This window comes from Strongylocentrotus purpuratus, unplaced genomic scaffold, assembly GCF_000002235.5.
Source record: "Strongylocentrotus purpuratus isolate Spur 01 unplaced genomic scaffold, Spur_5.0 spur5_scaffold_15, whole genome shotgun sequence".
Classification (NCBI taxonomy): domain Eukaryota; kingdom Metazoa; phylum Echinodermata; class Echinoidea; order Camarodonta; family Strongylocentrotidae; genus Strongylocentrotus; species Strongylocentrotus purpuratus.
In genome coordinates, this window is record NW_022145600.1 from 18,508,365 (window position 1) to 18,525,869 (window position 17,505).

Sequence of the window (17,505 nt, forward strand, 5' to 3'; positions counted from 1 at the left end):
ACCCCCCCCCCCCCCATAAAACAAATAAGAGAGAAGGAAGGAAAGGGAAAGGAAAGAGGAGATACTGGCGTACTGATATAGAGGGGGGGGGGGGGGGTTAGTGGAAATCAAATTCAAATGTGGTTATTTCTAATTCCACAATGGTGGATTACAAATAATGCTGAAATTACATCATTCCGAGATTTTTCCTCACTTTTTAGTAAATTATACGTTGTATGTGTTTGTTGGAAAATGACCAATTCCTAAATTTGCAGCCAGGCAAGAAATATGATTCTTGAGATTCCTACATGTCAGGGCCCGAGGTACGGTGGGGATCGGAGCCTCGAGCTCTCCCCCCCCCCCACACTTTGTTTGAAAAAAGTATATTAAAGAGAAATAAAATAGAATGAGAGCAAGAAAGAAAGAATAGTTAACTGCCAGTGTTAACAAATAATGAGGCATCAAAATATGCTCATCTGACCGTGATTAAATGCCTAAAACCCCTAAGCTTCCGTGGGCTCTGCCCCTGGATCCCACCAAGGGCCCTACGGGCGGGCCCTTAGATGCTCATCTGACGGTAATTTAATTCCTAAAGCCCCTGATTTGGGGGGCTCCGCCCCCTGGACCCAACGCCAAATAGTTACCTGCCAGTGTCACGAAATAATAAGGTATACAAAAAAAAATATGCTCATATGACCTTAATTAAACGCCTAAAACCTCTGAGCTTCCGGGGCCGGCTTCGCCGCCGCCCCAGACAAGGATTAACAATCGAGAACGGTACAGCGAATCGTCTTTTTCTCTCATAATCTTATGAAACGTGAAGCTTCCGCGCTTTGCGCGGGAGGGGAACCTAAATTCAGACAAGGATTCAGAGGCGAGAACGGTTATACCAATTTTTATGATTAATAAAACGTAAAAGCTTCCGCGCTTCGCGCGGGATGGAGGGGGGGGGGGAAACTTAATTCCGACGAGGATTATTTTGAGAGCGGTACAACGAATCGTCTTCTTTCTCTAATGATTTAATGAAAATTAAAAGCTTCCGCGCTTCGCGCGGGAGGGGGAACCTGAATTCAGACGAGGATTAAGAGTCGAGAACTGAACAGCAAATCGTCTTTTTTCTCTCATAATCTTATGAAACTTTAAAGCTTGAGCGCTTCGCGCGGGAGGGGGGGGGGGGGGGAGGGGACCTGAATTCAGACAAGGATTAAGAGTCGAGAACGGTACAACGAATCGCCTTCTTTCTTCAATAGTTTAATGAAACGTCAAAGCTTCCGCGAATCGCGCAGGAGGGGGAGGGGGTAAACTAAATTCAGACGAGGATTAAGAGTCGAGAACTGTACAACGAATCGTCTTGTTTCTCTAATGATTTAATGAAACATAAAAGCTTCCGCGCTTCGCGCGGGAGGGGGAGAATCGAAATTCAGACGAGGATTAAGAGTCGAGAACGTTCAGCCAATCGACTTCTTTCTCTCATAATCTTATGAAACTTAAAAGCTTCCGCGCTTCGCGCGAGAGGGGGGGGGGGGGGGACCTGAATTCAGACGAGGATTAAGAGTCGAGAACTGTACAGCGAATCGTCTTCTTCTCTAATAATTTAATGAAACGTAAAAGCTTCCGCGCTTCGCGCAGGAGGGGGAGAGGGAGGGGGAACTGAATCTAGACAAGGATTAAGATTCGAGAACGGTACAACGAATCGTCTTCTTTCTCTAATGATTTAATGAATCGTAAAAGCTTCCGCGCTTCGCGCGGGAGGGGGGGGGGAATCTAAATTCAGACGAGGATTATTTTCGAAAACGGTACAACGAATTGTCTTTTTTCTCTAATGATTTAAGGAAACTTAAAAGCTTCCGCGCTTCGCGCGGGAGGGGGGGGAGAATCTAAATTCAGACGAGGATTATTTTCGAAAACGGTACAACGAATCGCTTTTTTTCTCTCATGATTTAAGGAAACTTAAAAGGGGGGAACCTGAATTCAGACGAGAATTTAGAGTCGAGAACTCTACAACGAATCGTCTTCTTTCTCTAATAATTTAATAAATCCTTAAATTTTCCGCGCGTCGCGCGAGAGGGGGAAAAACTAAATTCAGACGAGAATTATTTTCGAAAAACTGTACAACGAATCGTTTTCTTTCTCTAATAATTTAATAAATCCTAAAATTTTCCGCGCGTCGCGCGAGAGGGGAAAAACTAAATTCAGACGAGAATTATTTTCGAGAACTGTACAACGAATCGTTCTGTTTCTCTAATGATTTAATGAAACGTAAAAGCTTCCGCGCTTCGCGCGGGAGGGGGGGGGGGAGGAGAATCTAAATTCAGACGAGGATTATTTTCGAAAACGGTACAACGAATCGTTTTGTTTCTCTAATGATTTAAGGAAACTTAAAAGCTTCCGCGCTTCGCGCGATAGGGGGGGGAACATGAATTCAGACGAGAATTTAGAGTTGAGAACTCTACAACGAATCGTTTTCTTTCTCTAATAATTTAATATATCCTAAAATTTTCCGCGCTTCGCGCGAGAGGGCAAAAACTAAATTCAGACGAGATTTATTTTCGAGAACGGTACAACGAACCGTCTTCTTTTTCTAATAATTAAATGAAACGTCAAAGCTTCCGCGTTTCGTGGAGGAGGGAGGGGGAAATTCGCCCCTCCCTGCACCGACCCCCCCCCCCCCCCCCGCATCACGTCACTGTTGGTCACCATTACGTACCAATATTTGGCTCGCATAATTTCAAATTTGGGCCCCCACCTAAGAAATCCTGGATCCGCGCCTGGTACACTGTACCGATTGCTTTGTTGTCAGTTCAGTCATGCATGGCAATTATGTTTCCGTTTCACAATTTCACAGTGTGTGACAATGCGAAAAGACTATTTTTGCACTACAAGGAAGGCCTACTCGAGAGTGTATACTTTTTAGTGTGTGGTTTTGAATATTATAGCTTACCGGAGAAGGGGACATTGGAACAACATATCGTGTGAGAAAACTTGAATGTGTGATAAAACGAATGAAATTAATTCTCGTCCCCCTCCTTTTTTCCGGCCAGCTTCAAACTTTTTATTACTTGATATTTTATTGGTCTGAAATTAAAATAATCTGGAATCTGCGAATGTATCGAAATCATTAGCAATACATGTCAACGCTCAGTGTGAACCCTTGAAGTGGATGTAAAAATTAATTTAATTAATAAACTTTTTATGGCATTGACCCAAACTCATTTGACATGTATGCAAAGGAAAAATATCACATATTAAGAATAATCACGGTACCGCCACCTCTTTATGATCGAAAGATCTGGACGAAAAAACTACAAGAGTAGGAATAAATTTCAATTGATCTTAAAGGCCCACTGCACTACTGGTAGCTACTTGCTCCCTCTATATAACAAACGATGCCTAATCGGTGACCATTGGTCCCCCATGATCCTCTCTCTTATGTTAACTGAGAGCTGAGTTGATGAGATAACCACCTGTCCAGTGACCTTGCAGAGCGGTCTAATCCCTCCTGTAAACTACGGCAGATAAGCTTTAAATTGAATTCGAATAGACACTCTGTCATTATATCATGATGATAATAATAATAATAATAATAATAATAATAATAATAATAATAATTATTAATAGTGGCTTCTTGCATACCGCACACGTCTGTCGGGCCGCCCTGTCACTCCTGGCGCTCCACAGTTAATATCCCAGCTTTAGCATGGCTTCCATTATGGCGCTATAGCTTTATAAACATTATTAATTCCTGTCAGGTACCAATTTATATCACCTGGGTCGAGAGTGGCAAATATAGATTAATGTCTTGACAAAGGAAATTAGTGCCGCGGCCAGGGCGGGGCTCGAATCACGAACCATATTGTAATCCACAGACCACGACACCTCTACTAGACCACGACACCTCCACACAGTGGCGGATCCAAGGTTTTCCAATAGGGGGACGGAAATTGAAAATCGCGCAGACCGTTTTTCAACTCAACATACCAACACAGGGCCAGGCGCGTACGCAGGGGGGGGGGGGGGGGGGGGGGGGGGGTGGTTTTGGGGTTAAACCCACCTCTCGAGTTTTTTTTATGTGTATGTTTTATGTATGTTTTTTTGGAAAAAAAAAACCCCTTTGATTTCAACCCCCCCCCCCCCCTTGAAAAAAATCCTGCGTACGCCACTGCACAGGGCTGTCAAGTTTGGGGAGCTGCTTCGACGGAGATCGTAAGCAAACTCTCCCCCCTCCCCCCTTGAGCAAAAAAAAAGAGGTAAAATTGTGGTAAAATCTTTTGTTGAACTTTTTTTGCCAGGGGTTTAGGGGGCGTCGCTCTTCCCCCCATCCCCCCCCCCCCCCCCCCCCCCCCACCCCCCCCCCCCCCCCCCCCCCCCCCCCCCCCCCCCCCCCCCCCCCCCCCCCCCGTGGATCTGCGCATGCCTCCACATCATCGCTTACTTCAGTCCTTTGCGTCACTGGTTGAGGCCTGGACATCTGGCCTGCAGTTCTATCACTTGGTCGCGTGATCGAAGCATCGTTTGCATATAGCTCTCTACGAAGACAAATCGAATTCCCGTCAAACTTCATCAACATGGCTTCAAAGTTGGGCGTTTACCTCTGTGTTTTTCATCGGTAAGTTTTCATGACGGTCCTATGATTTTCTTCGTATAACTCAATATTAGTCATATACTTGTTGAATTATTTCATTTTTTAATATCTAAAAATGTGCTTCGCGTCTAGCATTTTAAGTAGCTAGCAAAATTTAGTGGCACGAAAAAAACGCACCCGGAGCGCGAAATACGTTAAGTGATGTTGGTGAATTAAAAGTCGTTATTTTGATATAACTGAGTGAAAGTTTTAGGTAAAATTATAGCGACCTAATAGTCAAGAACGGGTAGTAGGTATTGATCAGCTTCATATCCTAACGATGCGGTTCTACCTCTATGTGACTATATTGTGATTTTGATAATGCTAATAATACGTGATAATAGCTTTCAAAAAAAGATAAAATCTTAGAAATGTTTATAAAGGATGTCCGACTTATTTCATTAAACGCAATTGGTAACCTCATCAAACCTCATTAAGGTCATCCTTTTCTGAAAAATCAATCAATAATGAAATTGATAAGGGGAAGGAATATATAAGAATAATGTTAGTGTAAGCGACATACATTTATTCCGGGGGTATTGCAAAATTTTTGCCTTTGGTGACTGTAAGGAATCGAATATGTGTGCCATAAAGCGAGAACACAAACATAACAAATGAGATAAAATATTTGGTAAATGAACGTAGCAAATATTTAAAACATTTGAAATATATAAACATAGTTTGGCTTTTAAGTTTGTTGTTAAAATTCAAGCTTTGGATGGTCCACACCCTGATGTGAAGTTGCTTCTCATAATAATTCAAACATAAAATCATTTGAATCAAACCAGGATATAAAATATAAAGAGAAGTAAAATGAAGTATGTTATTATTGCAAATTACATGTAACAAATAGTTTTGTTTGATGGTCAATTTGGAAAAAACCTGTTGAAAGCAAATGTTCCGTCTGATTCTTAAAAAAAAAAAATCAGGATTGACCGAAAGGGAAAGAAGGGGGGGTTGCAGGAGATATATATATATATATATATATATATATATATATATATATATATATAGAGAGAGAGAGAGAGAGAGAGAGAGGAGAGAGAGAGAGAGAGGGGTGGAGGGGTACGATGTAATGAAAAAATGGGTATGGCAGATTAATTGGACTGATTATATTCCATGAAAATATTGTGTTTTATTTGAATTAAAATATGTATAATTCGATTGAATAGCGTGTTAGCTCTCAGGAAAATGGCCCAATAGTTTGCAATAATCTCCAGTTCAGGTAAATTTTGATTCTGAATAATAATTACCATGTAACAAGAAGAAACTGATCTAATCATCATCTAAATTGATTTGGTTTCATTAATTCAATGAATCGAGTCAATATACGATTCGTTTGTTAAATCAAAACGCAAACATGTTTTTTCAGTGACCCATACTGCAAAATTATCTCAAGGAAAGATGTATCTAGGCATGTTAGGGAAATTTCTTGACTTTACACTTTACTTTAAAAAAATTATGAATAGTTCGCCCCCCCCGAAAAAGCACAAAAACAAAACAAATTGAAACGAATCAAACAAGCGTCTAAACAAACAAACAAACAATAAGCAGTAGACTTTATACAGTACATATGCAGGCCTATCGCAAAATATAATAATTATACTTTCTTTGTCATAAATGTATAGGTAGTTATATGAAATTACAATTCTTTTCTTTCTTTGTTTTGATGGGATCGGAATATTGGATGAAATGATGCGATTTGCAGAGATATAATTATATAGATATTTAGCATCGATTTTCCTTTTGTCCAATCCTGTCATTCTGCACCGGCTGTCGCATTCCTGAAATTTTCCTCACGCCATTATGCATGGAGATAAGTTTGAATAGGTGTTATCGTGACGATCGAGTTCATCCCATCTGTCGTTTTTCGAATCTGTCCATTTCACACTCTTTCCTCTTTCTTTTTGTTTAGGGAGGGGGGGGGGGGATATTGAAGAGCAACAGTTTTTATTCACGTTGCTTGTTGCTTGATGCTTGTCGCCAACGAGGCGTCACTGTGATTGCGTTAGTGCTTTACTTGCGATAATCAAGCCTTCTACATGCAATCGGCACATACAGCAGTAATTAAACCTTATGTTTAGAACTTCAGACACTGTTCATTTTGCATTGACACTGTGTATACAGTATTCCTTTTAACTGACAATGACAATGACAATTTATTCTCATGTCACCCACATTGGGGTATTGGAGAAGTTTACAATCAGTTTGAATTTGTCAATTTAACACTAAAATATAACTAAATAACTGACTACTAGAAGGCCCTATATGCGCGCCAGTAGCCGACGCGCTCGTACGTCAGCTATTAAAGGTAATACAAAGTTTTGGAAAATTTTGAAAATTGGGTGGATAGTGAATCTTTACATTTGATATATTTGGATGCCCCTGTGGATGTATTATAAGCACTAAAAAAAATAGCCCCTAAAACACTTCTGTTTTCGAGAAAAATTGAATATAAAAATTTACCGGTGCTCCCGGTAAATTTTGATAAATTTCAAATAGCGCCTATGGCCGTATATACAATGGTAGCTGCGACCATGAAAATCTCAGAATGCGTAGTTGTGATATATAATTTTCAAATGGGAATAGCTAATCGGTTGATTTTAGTCAAGAAATATTGTTTCATAGCTAAATTAATATCTTGACCTTGAGAGGGAACTATACAACATAAGAAGTTTAATATTTACAATTTCATAACTTTAGACTCGATTTCAACCGCGACAACGATCAATGAATATTGTAGGAAGGCATACGCTTCCAATATGTTAATTTGAACCAAATTCATGACCCCATACCAAAACTTGTAATACCTTTAAGGCATTGTGTGCAAAGGTCATTGCACTTATATGCAATAGGAAGGGCAGATCTTCAATAGCTCTTAGAGATTGATCATCATCGAGTTTGTTCAAACATAAAATGAGCTAGAAACAAATTGCCCCTGTCTTGGATCTGCCCTTCCTAACATATTGCATATATTAAGTTCAATTACCATTTCCCCCTACCGGTATTAATTTGGAACTACACCACCTAATATTTCCGAGTTCTTCGGCATACACGGGCAGCGCATTGATATAAGACCTCAATAAGGTCTACGTACGCGGACCTTTCCTGATACTTTAGACCCCTCCCAATATCATGCCAATGTTTATCAAGTTTTCGGTGCCCCGCTGAAAAGCAATATTATATATATTTGCAAGTTCAAGCCATTGTGTCCCAAAGGCCTATACCTTGTTGACCACATCTCAGATTTCTGTATATTTGATCATTGTATCAGTTTTAATGCTATACTAGACATCATACGAGAGCTTTGATGACAATTGCATTCATAAATAACTCCTAAAATTATTTGGTAACGAGTGGGACACCAAAAAATACCCAAAAACCTTTCACTTGGCATTTCATATAATTCTAGTGTTGTTTTTAGTTTAAAAAACAAAACAAATTTTATATAAATACATATCACTCAATTAGACAACGGAGTCTTTTATTCTAGTGTTGTTTTAGTTTAACTTAGATAACTCCTCCAATGCACAAACAAAAAACAACCCATTATCTTCTCTTTTAAAGATAATTTTTTATGTAATTCATCTTTTTTCTTCCTATAGCTTTGGTGAGCACTGATGCACAGTACAATGGGAAACTCATCGGATCGTTTCCAGATATCGCAAATAATCATCATGACATCCATGGTGACGTGTACGCCGTAAGTTCGAATGTCATCAGGATCATCGGTTTCTCCTACGACGGAACTGCACCAGGTCAGAATGCATGGGGTCAGGGGTCAGGGGTCACTCGTTTGTCCGAAGGTTCATTTCCCGAAGATTCATAGTCCAGAACGTTCATAATTCCGAGAAGAAGAAACAATTTCCATAACAGGAGGTTCGAGGGTCACTCGACCGTTGATGCGAAATTCTCATAATTCAGATCAACATTTTCCAATACAAGGGGTTCATAATTCCGAAAACGAAAGGGAAGGACTCGTTTTTTCACGAAGGTTCATTTCCGAAGCTTCATAGTCCCGAACGTTCATAATTCCGAGAAGAAGACAACAAAAAACCCATAACAGGAGGTTCAAGGGTCACTCGACCGTTAATGCGAAATTCTCATATTTCAGATCATAATTTTCCCATACGTACCAGAGGTTCATAATTCCGAAAACGAAAGGGAAGGACTCGTTTTTCTAAGGTTCATAATTCCGAAGTACAAATTTTCCATATAACGAGAGTTCGAGGGTTATTTCAGATCAAAATTTTCCCATATCAGGGTTCATAATTCCGAAAACAAAAGGGTAGGACTCGTGTTTCCGAATTTTCATAATTCCGAACATTCATAATGCCGAAACAAAAAGTTCCCAAACCAGGGGTTCATCATTCCGAAAATAAAAGGAATAAAAGATTTTGTCTTCAGGTAAGATGTTTACTGTTTGAGTCAGATACATACAAATACCTATCATGATGAATTATCTGTGTTTTGTATCGATTTTTGACACCCCCCCCCCCCCCCCTCCTTTCAATTTTTGAAATAAATTCTGTGTACGTGCCTTTTGTTTAACTTGTCAGATGCCGTCGTAGGGGGAGGAGAGACCGGCAGTGCACCTTCGGGAAGTGGTTTTCCAATTTCAAGGTACAAAAATTGTATGATGTACATCTCACCAATGGCGTATCGTGATTCTATGAATTGGAGGGGTACTGGTATTGTGGGGGAGGGGGTAGGCGTCGGTCTTATATATAAATGAGATTGGAATCAATGAGATTACCTAGAGATTTCGTTGCTGTGTGATAGTTTGACTTCACTGACAATTTAATGCAAATGTCGTGGGTTCGAGCCCGGTTTACAGCAATAAATGTTGATATTCTGCAATGCATTTTATCTACATGTATACGTTGCTCCTCTCCACCCATTCAGATGCGGGATTATGTATCCGGTATATAAGATGCGAAGGGCATTGAGAATGGATTAGTAATGTGTGTGCTCGTAAAATGGCGATTAGCTGGAGTACTACCCAGGGAGTGGAGAATGTGCACTGTAATGTGTGGAACAGTAGCTAAAATCCAGTGTCCGGGTTTATAACCATTAGCGCTTTGGTCGATTGTAACTGGTAAAATCGCTTAATTAAAAACAAAAATTATTATCAAGGTCACGATTAGGGGGAGTATGTAAGAGAGGTTCATAAAAGAGGTTTGTACCCTTCCTTCCAATCTGATTGGATTACGTACAGGTGCGGATCCACAATGGGTGCAAGACGGGCCCGCCCCCCCCCCCCTAGCAAAAAAAAGAGGTAACAAATTTAAATGGTTACGTAAATTTTTACCTTTTTCGGGGTTGTTTTTGTTCGCCCCCCCCCAAAAAAAAGTGCTCCCCCACTTGTTTGCCGGCTGGCCGATTCGCCACTTAATATTTTCTCACGAATTTGGCCCTCCCCCCCCCCCCCCTCTTGTCGCCGACTGGATCCGCCCCTGATTACGTATCCCCATACAGGCCGTGCCCTCGATTTCGTACCTTCGCCACTTTATTTCGCTGTAATATTGAATCGTCGCGCACTGACTGAGTTTTCACACCCCACAGTTATCATTTCAAGGTTAAACAGAGAGAATTTATCGATCTAGATAATTAATGTTCACATGTCGCATATTCGTGCTTTTGTTTCATAATCGTTATGGGTGCACCGACATCTCTTTGTATATAACGCATTTATTACAGTGAGCATTATGGGAAGTCAGTGAACTTGTACTTATGACGGTCCAGGTGTCAGCCAACTATACCTCCCCCTCTCCATTGCTGTGGCGTATTTGGACCTCGTGGGGCGGGGGGGGGGGGGGGGGGGGCAGGGGAGGGGGGGGGGGCAAAACTTATGAGTCAATGGTTATCTGTGTCTTTCAGCGAGAAATAAACTATTTGAGCCCTAATCCTATAAGCCCAACCTTATCATCACCTCACACTAGGCCTAATTTGACGATATAAAGCCTTGAGCAATAATTATCGCTGGATAAAAAGGTAGCCAGGATCATCATCATCATCATCAAAATTAATACATGAATTGTTGATACATTATTATTATTTTATTATTATTTTATTATTAAAGTAGTAGTGCATGATAGGAGTAGTAGTAGTAGTAGTAGTAGTAGTAGTAGTAGTAGTAGTAGTAGTAGCAGTAGTAGTAGTAGTAATAGTAGTTGTAGTAGGAGGTGTAGTAGTAGTCAATCGTCATCAACATCACCAGCATCACCATCTTAACCAGCATCATCATTACGGCGAAGAGGGGGGAGGGGCAGTTCGTTAGAAAACATGAGTGGACAGGGGGGAGTCTGAGGTGGAGCGTAAATTGGCCCCCTTCCCCTCTGAAAAAAAGGAAAGGAAAGGAAAGAAAAGAGGGAGAAAGAAGGTGTATCCGCGCCTGCCTAGACCTATATCCCTATTGGATACCAAAATACAACAACAGCAATCGTTTTCAAATCTACACTGGGAAACTAAATTTAATTTTCTTGACTGCAGTACGCTGGAAAATGCGATGAGCGATGCAACTCTCGGGGATCTGACTCTACCTGCCGGGAAGTCGGTCTCAGATTTGAAGTGGATCGCTATCTGGTGCAGGCGATACAGTGTGAGTATACAATTAACCATACACCTGGTGGAACCTTTACCCTATGACAGACCTTAACTGCCATAAGGACCGTTATTATCAAGATAAAAACAAATAAAGACCGTTATAAACATCCAATCCTGATAAAGTTTCATGATAACGTTCTATATACCAGTTTATTGATTAAGCATCTTCCCGGTGGTAGATTCCAAAATATTTCTTTTGTAATTATGTTTTGTAATTTGTTTAGCTTTGTCTATGTACAATTCCACCTAATACTATTGTTTTCATCTACCTGTCCCTGATATTATGTTGATAGCGTTAATTTTCTTCATTTATTTCGTGTAAGTAATATTTTTTTCCCTTCATATTTTTCCTCCACAGGGATTTTATTGATTTCATTTCAAACACATACAAAAATATATATTCAAGGTAATTTACATAATAACATAAATAAAATAAAATTGGCTTTTCAAGATACAAGTATTGTTGAGCTGTTGAGTTAACAGAAAACTAACAAATCAATAATTCATTTCTAACTTGAACACTCATGGAAAGAAAAACAAATACAGAAAAAAATATCATTCTAAGTAAACAAATTCCTGAATTGAAAACCATTTTCTTGTGAATTTATTATTTCTACAATTCGAATTTGCAATATACTTTTCGTTTTTGAAGTAATTTATAATCGAAACTCTAATACTATCAAAGTCGGGCAATTGTTTCTTTATTTTGCAAGTATACACCATCTGTCTCACCACAATCAGTATACAATTCAATGCATAATTATTTGAACCTTTTAAACCAAATAATTTATCTTGTAATGAAAATGTTAATTTATTTCCGGTTCCAGTATTAATCCAGTGTTCTAACCTACCCCAAATATTTTTAACATGCATACAATCACATAGCAAATGTATAACTGTTTCAATCTGTTCATTACAAAATGTACATTCTTTTCTTGGGACTAAATTCATTTTAAAGAGTAGATCGTTCGTATATAATATGCGTTGCAAGACTTTAAACTGAAACCATCGTAAGCCCACATCAATGGTACAATTAAATCCAATAGAACAATATGTTTCCAAACTCTTATCATTCAGGTCAAAAATGCATTTCCATTTAAGAAAGCTTTTACATAGTCCTTTTCTTCTTATTGCATAGATATGTGAAGATCATTTAATACATTTCATAACAAATGCCATTGTATCTGGGAAAAGAGGTTGTGGCATCTTGTTAAAAATAGTACAATTGTTAAACCCTTGTCTAATTGCATCGCATAATCCACGATAAAAAAGAAAATTTATTTGAATATTATACTTTTCTTGAAAGTGTTCCAGAGAGAAAAAAATCACCATTTGTGTCTAAAATATTGTTAACAAAACGAACTCCCTTTTGACACAATTTTTTTTAATTATATATTGAGCTATTGCCTATTTTAATGTAATAATTATTCCATAAGGGTTGGCAAGAAATTTTATCATGATGCATGGGACAAGAGCGTACTATAAGCCATGAACATTTCTTTCCAAAAAAGGTTCTTTGTTTTACCTGCCAGTTCCCGAAAATAATTGTTTCCATATATAATTTTAAATCTTGCCGTTCCGGCAAGAAAGATTGCATGTAATATGTAAAGCGCTTAGAAACAATGTGAATATTAAAGGGAAAGTCCACCCTGAAATTAAGTTAGTTTTAATAGGAGTAGAAAAAATGAGAGAAACAAGTCAGTGAAAGTTTGAGCAAATTCCGATTAAAAATAAGGAAGTTAGGATTTTGAAATTGTGATCAATCAAGCACAAATTGGCAACTCTATGACGTATCATGCGAGCTCAACTTCCATTTGCTCAGTACTAAAAAAATCTAAAATTTTCATTTTCCCTCAAGAAAAATTTCAACCATACATGCACCCTAAATATAATAATTGCAAATATGTTTCTATACTCCCCCTGCAAGGAACAAATATATATTCCGTCATCAATAACGAAGAAAACATGATTTTATGGAATATTATGCACAAAGCAAATGAAGGAGAGCTCGTATAATAAGTCACAGAGTTGCCAATTTGTATTTGATTGATCACAACTTCAATAATTCATAACTTTTATTTTCATTCAGAATTTGCTCAAACTTTCACTCACCTGATTTTCTTATTATTCTGCCTCTATCGAAACAAACTTATTTTGGGGTGGACTTTCCCTTTAAGCGCCATATAAACGTAAAATGATTGGTGATAATCATTATTAGTTGTCGATGGCAAAGTAGTGTAAAGTGAATTCTCATTATATGCAAATAATGTTATTGTTTTAATTTATTCCAAGAATGGTAAAACCTTTTATACATGAACGTCTTTGATACATTTTGTCTTCCGTATTTCTCTTTTTTCAAAAATAATTTCTTTGTTCCATTGGACAGGTTAATTTCAACCACCTCGCGGTGCCTGCCAATTTTGCATCTCCAGCAGAACACAATATCGGGCAACTCTCTGGATCCTACGGGCTCTCTGCTACCTCCGTTGTTATTGTGAATGATCAGAAGTTGAGATTCGAAGGTTTACAGTACGACGGTTCATGCTCTGGTTTGTTTTATTTTGTTTTGTTTTCACCCCCCGCTTTTTCTTTAAGTTTCTTCATCTAGAAAACATGTAGCGCGGTAATGCTCTATAAAGTATTATGCCCCTATACGGTATAATGGAAAACATTCGATTACTCTACCCGACACTTCAATGTCTGCATGGCAAGGGGGTGGGGGGGGGGCGTCGATATTAGTGATCTGGCATGCTATTATGGCTAAGGACCATGTGGTGGGTCTGAGTTCGTACTCCTTTACTCCCCCAAATTAAGTAATTTCGATGAAATTTGGGTGAAATTAAAGAAAAATAACCGGAAATAGTCATGCAACCTATACTCTATAACCCTATAGTATATTTTTTAATGAAATAAAGCAATAATCACTGAGCGCTGAAAAAAAGAGTGTATAGCTCTTATAAAATCAAAGAATCTGATAAAGAAACAGGAAATATATAGACTTATAAAATTGCATTAAGTTACTGAGGGAAGAAGTATGTTTTAAGGGAATAATTAGTGTATATTTGTCAGTTGCTTAGCAAAGGTTACGAGCTGGTGTGTATAATAATTTATTTGAGGTTGCCATTAAGATATATGTGCACTCTCTTCGTCATCCAATAATCTGGTGTTCTCTTTTGATTGGTCATTAATTTGCACCCGTTTTGTTCCTTCTTATGTACTTTCATAAATATTTGATCGTTTAGTTTTTTTTGATTAGTTGCATTTTTCCTCCAGTATTACTGATTTGATTTGTAACATTGCAGGGGCACGGTTCTGGGCGGGAACGGGCTCGACACCATCCAGCAGTGGACACTTTGTCAGGAATGAGCATAACAGCGAGTAAGTACGGTAAACCTTTGAAGGGGATGTCCACCCTGATATTGAGTTAATTAATAATTATTATAATTATAGGCATTTCTATAGCGCCATCTATCTAGAACTTCTATTCCGAGGCGCATTAATTACCCCGGCTTTAGCCTAGCTGCCGTTACAGCGCTTCAGCATTTCAAGGAATGAATTCCTACCAGGTACCCATTAGATTAATGCCTTACCAAAGGACATTAGTGCCGTATCGGGGATCGAACCACGACCTTTGAATTTCAAGTCAAGTGCTTAAACCACTCGACTACGAAGCTGAAAAAAGAGAGAAACAGGACAGTGAAAGTTTGAGCAAAAACCGATTATAAGAAAGTTATTAATAGGCTATGTGAAGTTGCGATCAACCAAAGGCTAATCGGCAACTCTGTTATGTATTTGCGAGAGGTCCCCTCCCATTTGCCCTGTACTAAAAATAATTAAAAAAATAAAATAAAAAAATAAATAAATAAACATTTATATTTTCCCTTGAGAAAATTTTCAATCATACATTCACCAAACATATAATGATTGCAAATACGTTTTAAAACAACCTCTGTATGAAACAAGTCTATTCCGTCATCAATAACTAACAAAATTAAAGTTTATGACATCTTTATGTAGTAAGCAAATTGGAGAGGAGCTTGCAAGATACGTCGCAGTGTTGCCAAATTGTGTTTCATTGATGAACAATTCATAACTTTCCTACTTTTATTTGCTTTCATAATTCCCTTCATGCGATTGTCTACGACTTGAAGCCGATTCGGATTTTAAAAGGCTTAAATGCACTAAACCTCCGGTTGTTAGTATTCTTATCAATCTTGAGAACCTAACTCAGAAAGATGACCATGATGATGTTTATTTAGATATCCATATCTATAATTATAATATTATTTGCTATTTCTTCGAAAATCAGATTGCAGGAAGACCGTATATAGGTGTCGTGGTATAGTGGTTTATTCACTTGACTTTCAATCCTAGGGTCGAGGGTTCGAATCGGAGTCGCAACACCAACATTCTTTGGCAAGAAATTAGTCAACATTTGCCACTATCCACCCAGGTATAAATGGGTATACCTGACAATAATATTGCTGAGGTATTATGATTACGGGGCCCTTAAGTTAAAGGAAGAGAAAGCAAAATTGATATTATTATACAAACTGTGAGGATTTGGAATGATCCCTTACCCGAAGTAAAGTCCGAAGCGATTGCCCCGGAGTAAATGTCGGATTACCCAAACCGTACAATATAGCTAGCAATGCTTGGTCCAAGAATCCATACCAGCAGATACTCAGATAGAATTTAGAAATGTTGGTTTTGTATCTGAACATTCATGTTCCTCCAACATGAAACGCTGACTATACGCTCATGTTATGCCATTGTCACTTCATGTTCAAACTCTCTTCAAGAAGTATCTTCATACTGTTGATTATAAATATATTACTGGAGAAACCGGGAAAGCCTTCATCTTTCACGAAAGGCACTGTATACATGCTTTAGTCATTGTTTTCCTTTTACGATTTTTTGTGTCCACAATTCAGTGATCCCCTCGTTGCTTACTCGGGGGACTCGGACATCGAATTGATCCTCCCCGACGGTGAATCCGTGTTTGAGATCGGGTACATCGGTGTCTGGTGTCAAGGAGCTGATGTCGGCCACGTCGATATTCCTGCGCAGAGTCAGCTCAAACATTCCTGCAAGGCTGTTGCCGGTGCCGTAGTACTTAACGTGTTGTACAATATCATTCTCTGGCGGCGGCAATCATCGTCCTTACTCGCCAGAGTAAATGTATATTAGAGTACCTTGAAAGGTTCAACGGTATTAAGAACTCTCTCTCTTATCGAGTTCAAGTAAAAGATAAAACCTACATAAAAATATTGCCTGTTAGATTACAAAAATGCATATACTCTAAAAAAATATCTTTAAAGGACAGTAAGAGAATAGGTAAAGCCTTCTGAGATTAAACTTAAACTGTGTACACAAATAATCTGTGTTTTCTAACGAAATACCTCATAATTTATTATATTATATAATATTAGTTCCGTTCAAATTTTCACTCACAGTGTTTATTTATTTTTGTATACATACACAGCAGGAAGACTTGGCCTTTCTCACTATAGTCTGCATTGGAGGGCTTGAAGGATAATATTTATTTGATTTATTTCGATCAAACGTAACTATATAGGTCTACCCAAGTTTTTTCTTCTTCTCACGTCCGACCTATGTCAAAACTTAGATTCACGAGTCACAACATTTTGATCTTTAAGTTTATAGGGCTATACATATTTACAGATGAATTTCATATAGCCACAAGACTAGTGCAATGTATCAGAACATGACCCCTATAGGACAGCAAATAATTATGTAGCAACAGAAAATGTGAGCGAAATATAATTTGAAAATAAAATGACGCATTATCATTCAGGCAATTAAAATGGAGTAGGACGAGTTGTTATTCTGAAGTGATATAAAGAGAGGGGGAGATGTAGGCCTACATGGTATAATGTAAAAAGAAAGAGAGAGAGAGAGAGAGAGAGAGAGATGTGATTTTGTGGATGGGATGGAGTGTGTAGTGTGTAATTGGTTTTTTTTTACAGACGTGTATCAATCAGATATGATTATTTACGTCTGGGGACCATCCGAAAGACGTGACTCAGTTTCGATCGAACCTGCGTCCTTGGCTGAATCATTTTAACTTCCACTGTTAGCTGGATTACAGGCGCGCACGCCACAACGCCTAGTTCAACGCCACACTCACCTGGACGTGAGTGTGATCTTGTTTCATTGAAATATAGGTATCTGTTTAAGTTTGGTTTAATAAGTATTTATTTATAAAAAATATGGATGGTTAATTTCAGCAGGAAATCTCTGTGACACAGAAACCTAGCTAGCAAGCTTCCCTCGGG

General features: G+C 38.6%; 1 protein-coding gene across 1 annotated transcript; it reads left to right on the forward strand.

Moving 5' to 3' along the window:
- The first annotated feature begins 4,440 nt into the window (after nt 1–4,440).
- Nucleotides 4,441–16,507, forward strand: LOC754110 (protein Skeletor, isoforms B/C). The gene is made up of 7 exons (XM_001199623.4): nt 4,441–4,585; nt 8,206–8,358; nt 9,160–9,223; nt 11,093–11,201; nt 13,593–13,755; nt 14,509–14,584; nt 16,141–16,507. The coding sequence occupies exons 4-7, from the start codon at nt 11,109–11,111 to the stop codon at nt 16,394–16,396; spliced, it is 588 nt and encodes a 195-aa protein (XP_001199623.3). The 5' UTR covers nt 4,441–4,585; nt 8,206–8,358; nt 9,160–9,223; nt 11,093–11,108; the 3' UTR covers nt 16,397–16,507.
- Nucleotides 16,508–17,505: the final 998 nt, after the last annotated feature.

Bases quoted from the DNA above. Each gene is read 5' to 3' on its own strand.
- LOC754110 (XM_001199623.4), top strand. From the start codon at position 11,109: ATGAGCGATGCAACTCTCGGGGATCTGACTCTACCTGCCGGGAAGTCG. The intron at 11,202-13,592 runs GTGAGTATACAA...TCCATTGGACAG, and splicing joins TCTGGTGCAGGCGATACAGT to GTTAATTTCAACCACCTCGC. The intron at 14,585-16,140 runs GTAAGTACGGTA...TCCACAATTCAG, and splicing joins AGGAATGAGCATAACAGCGA to TGATCCCCTCGTTGCTTACT.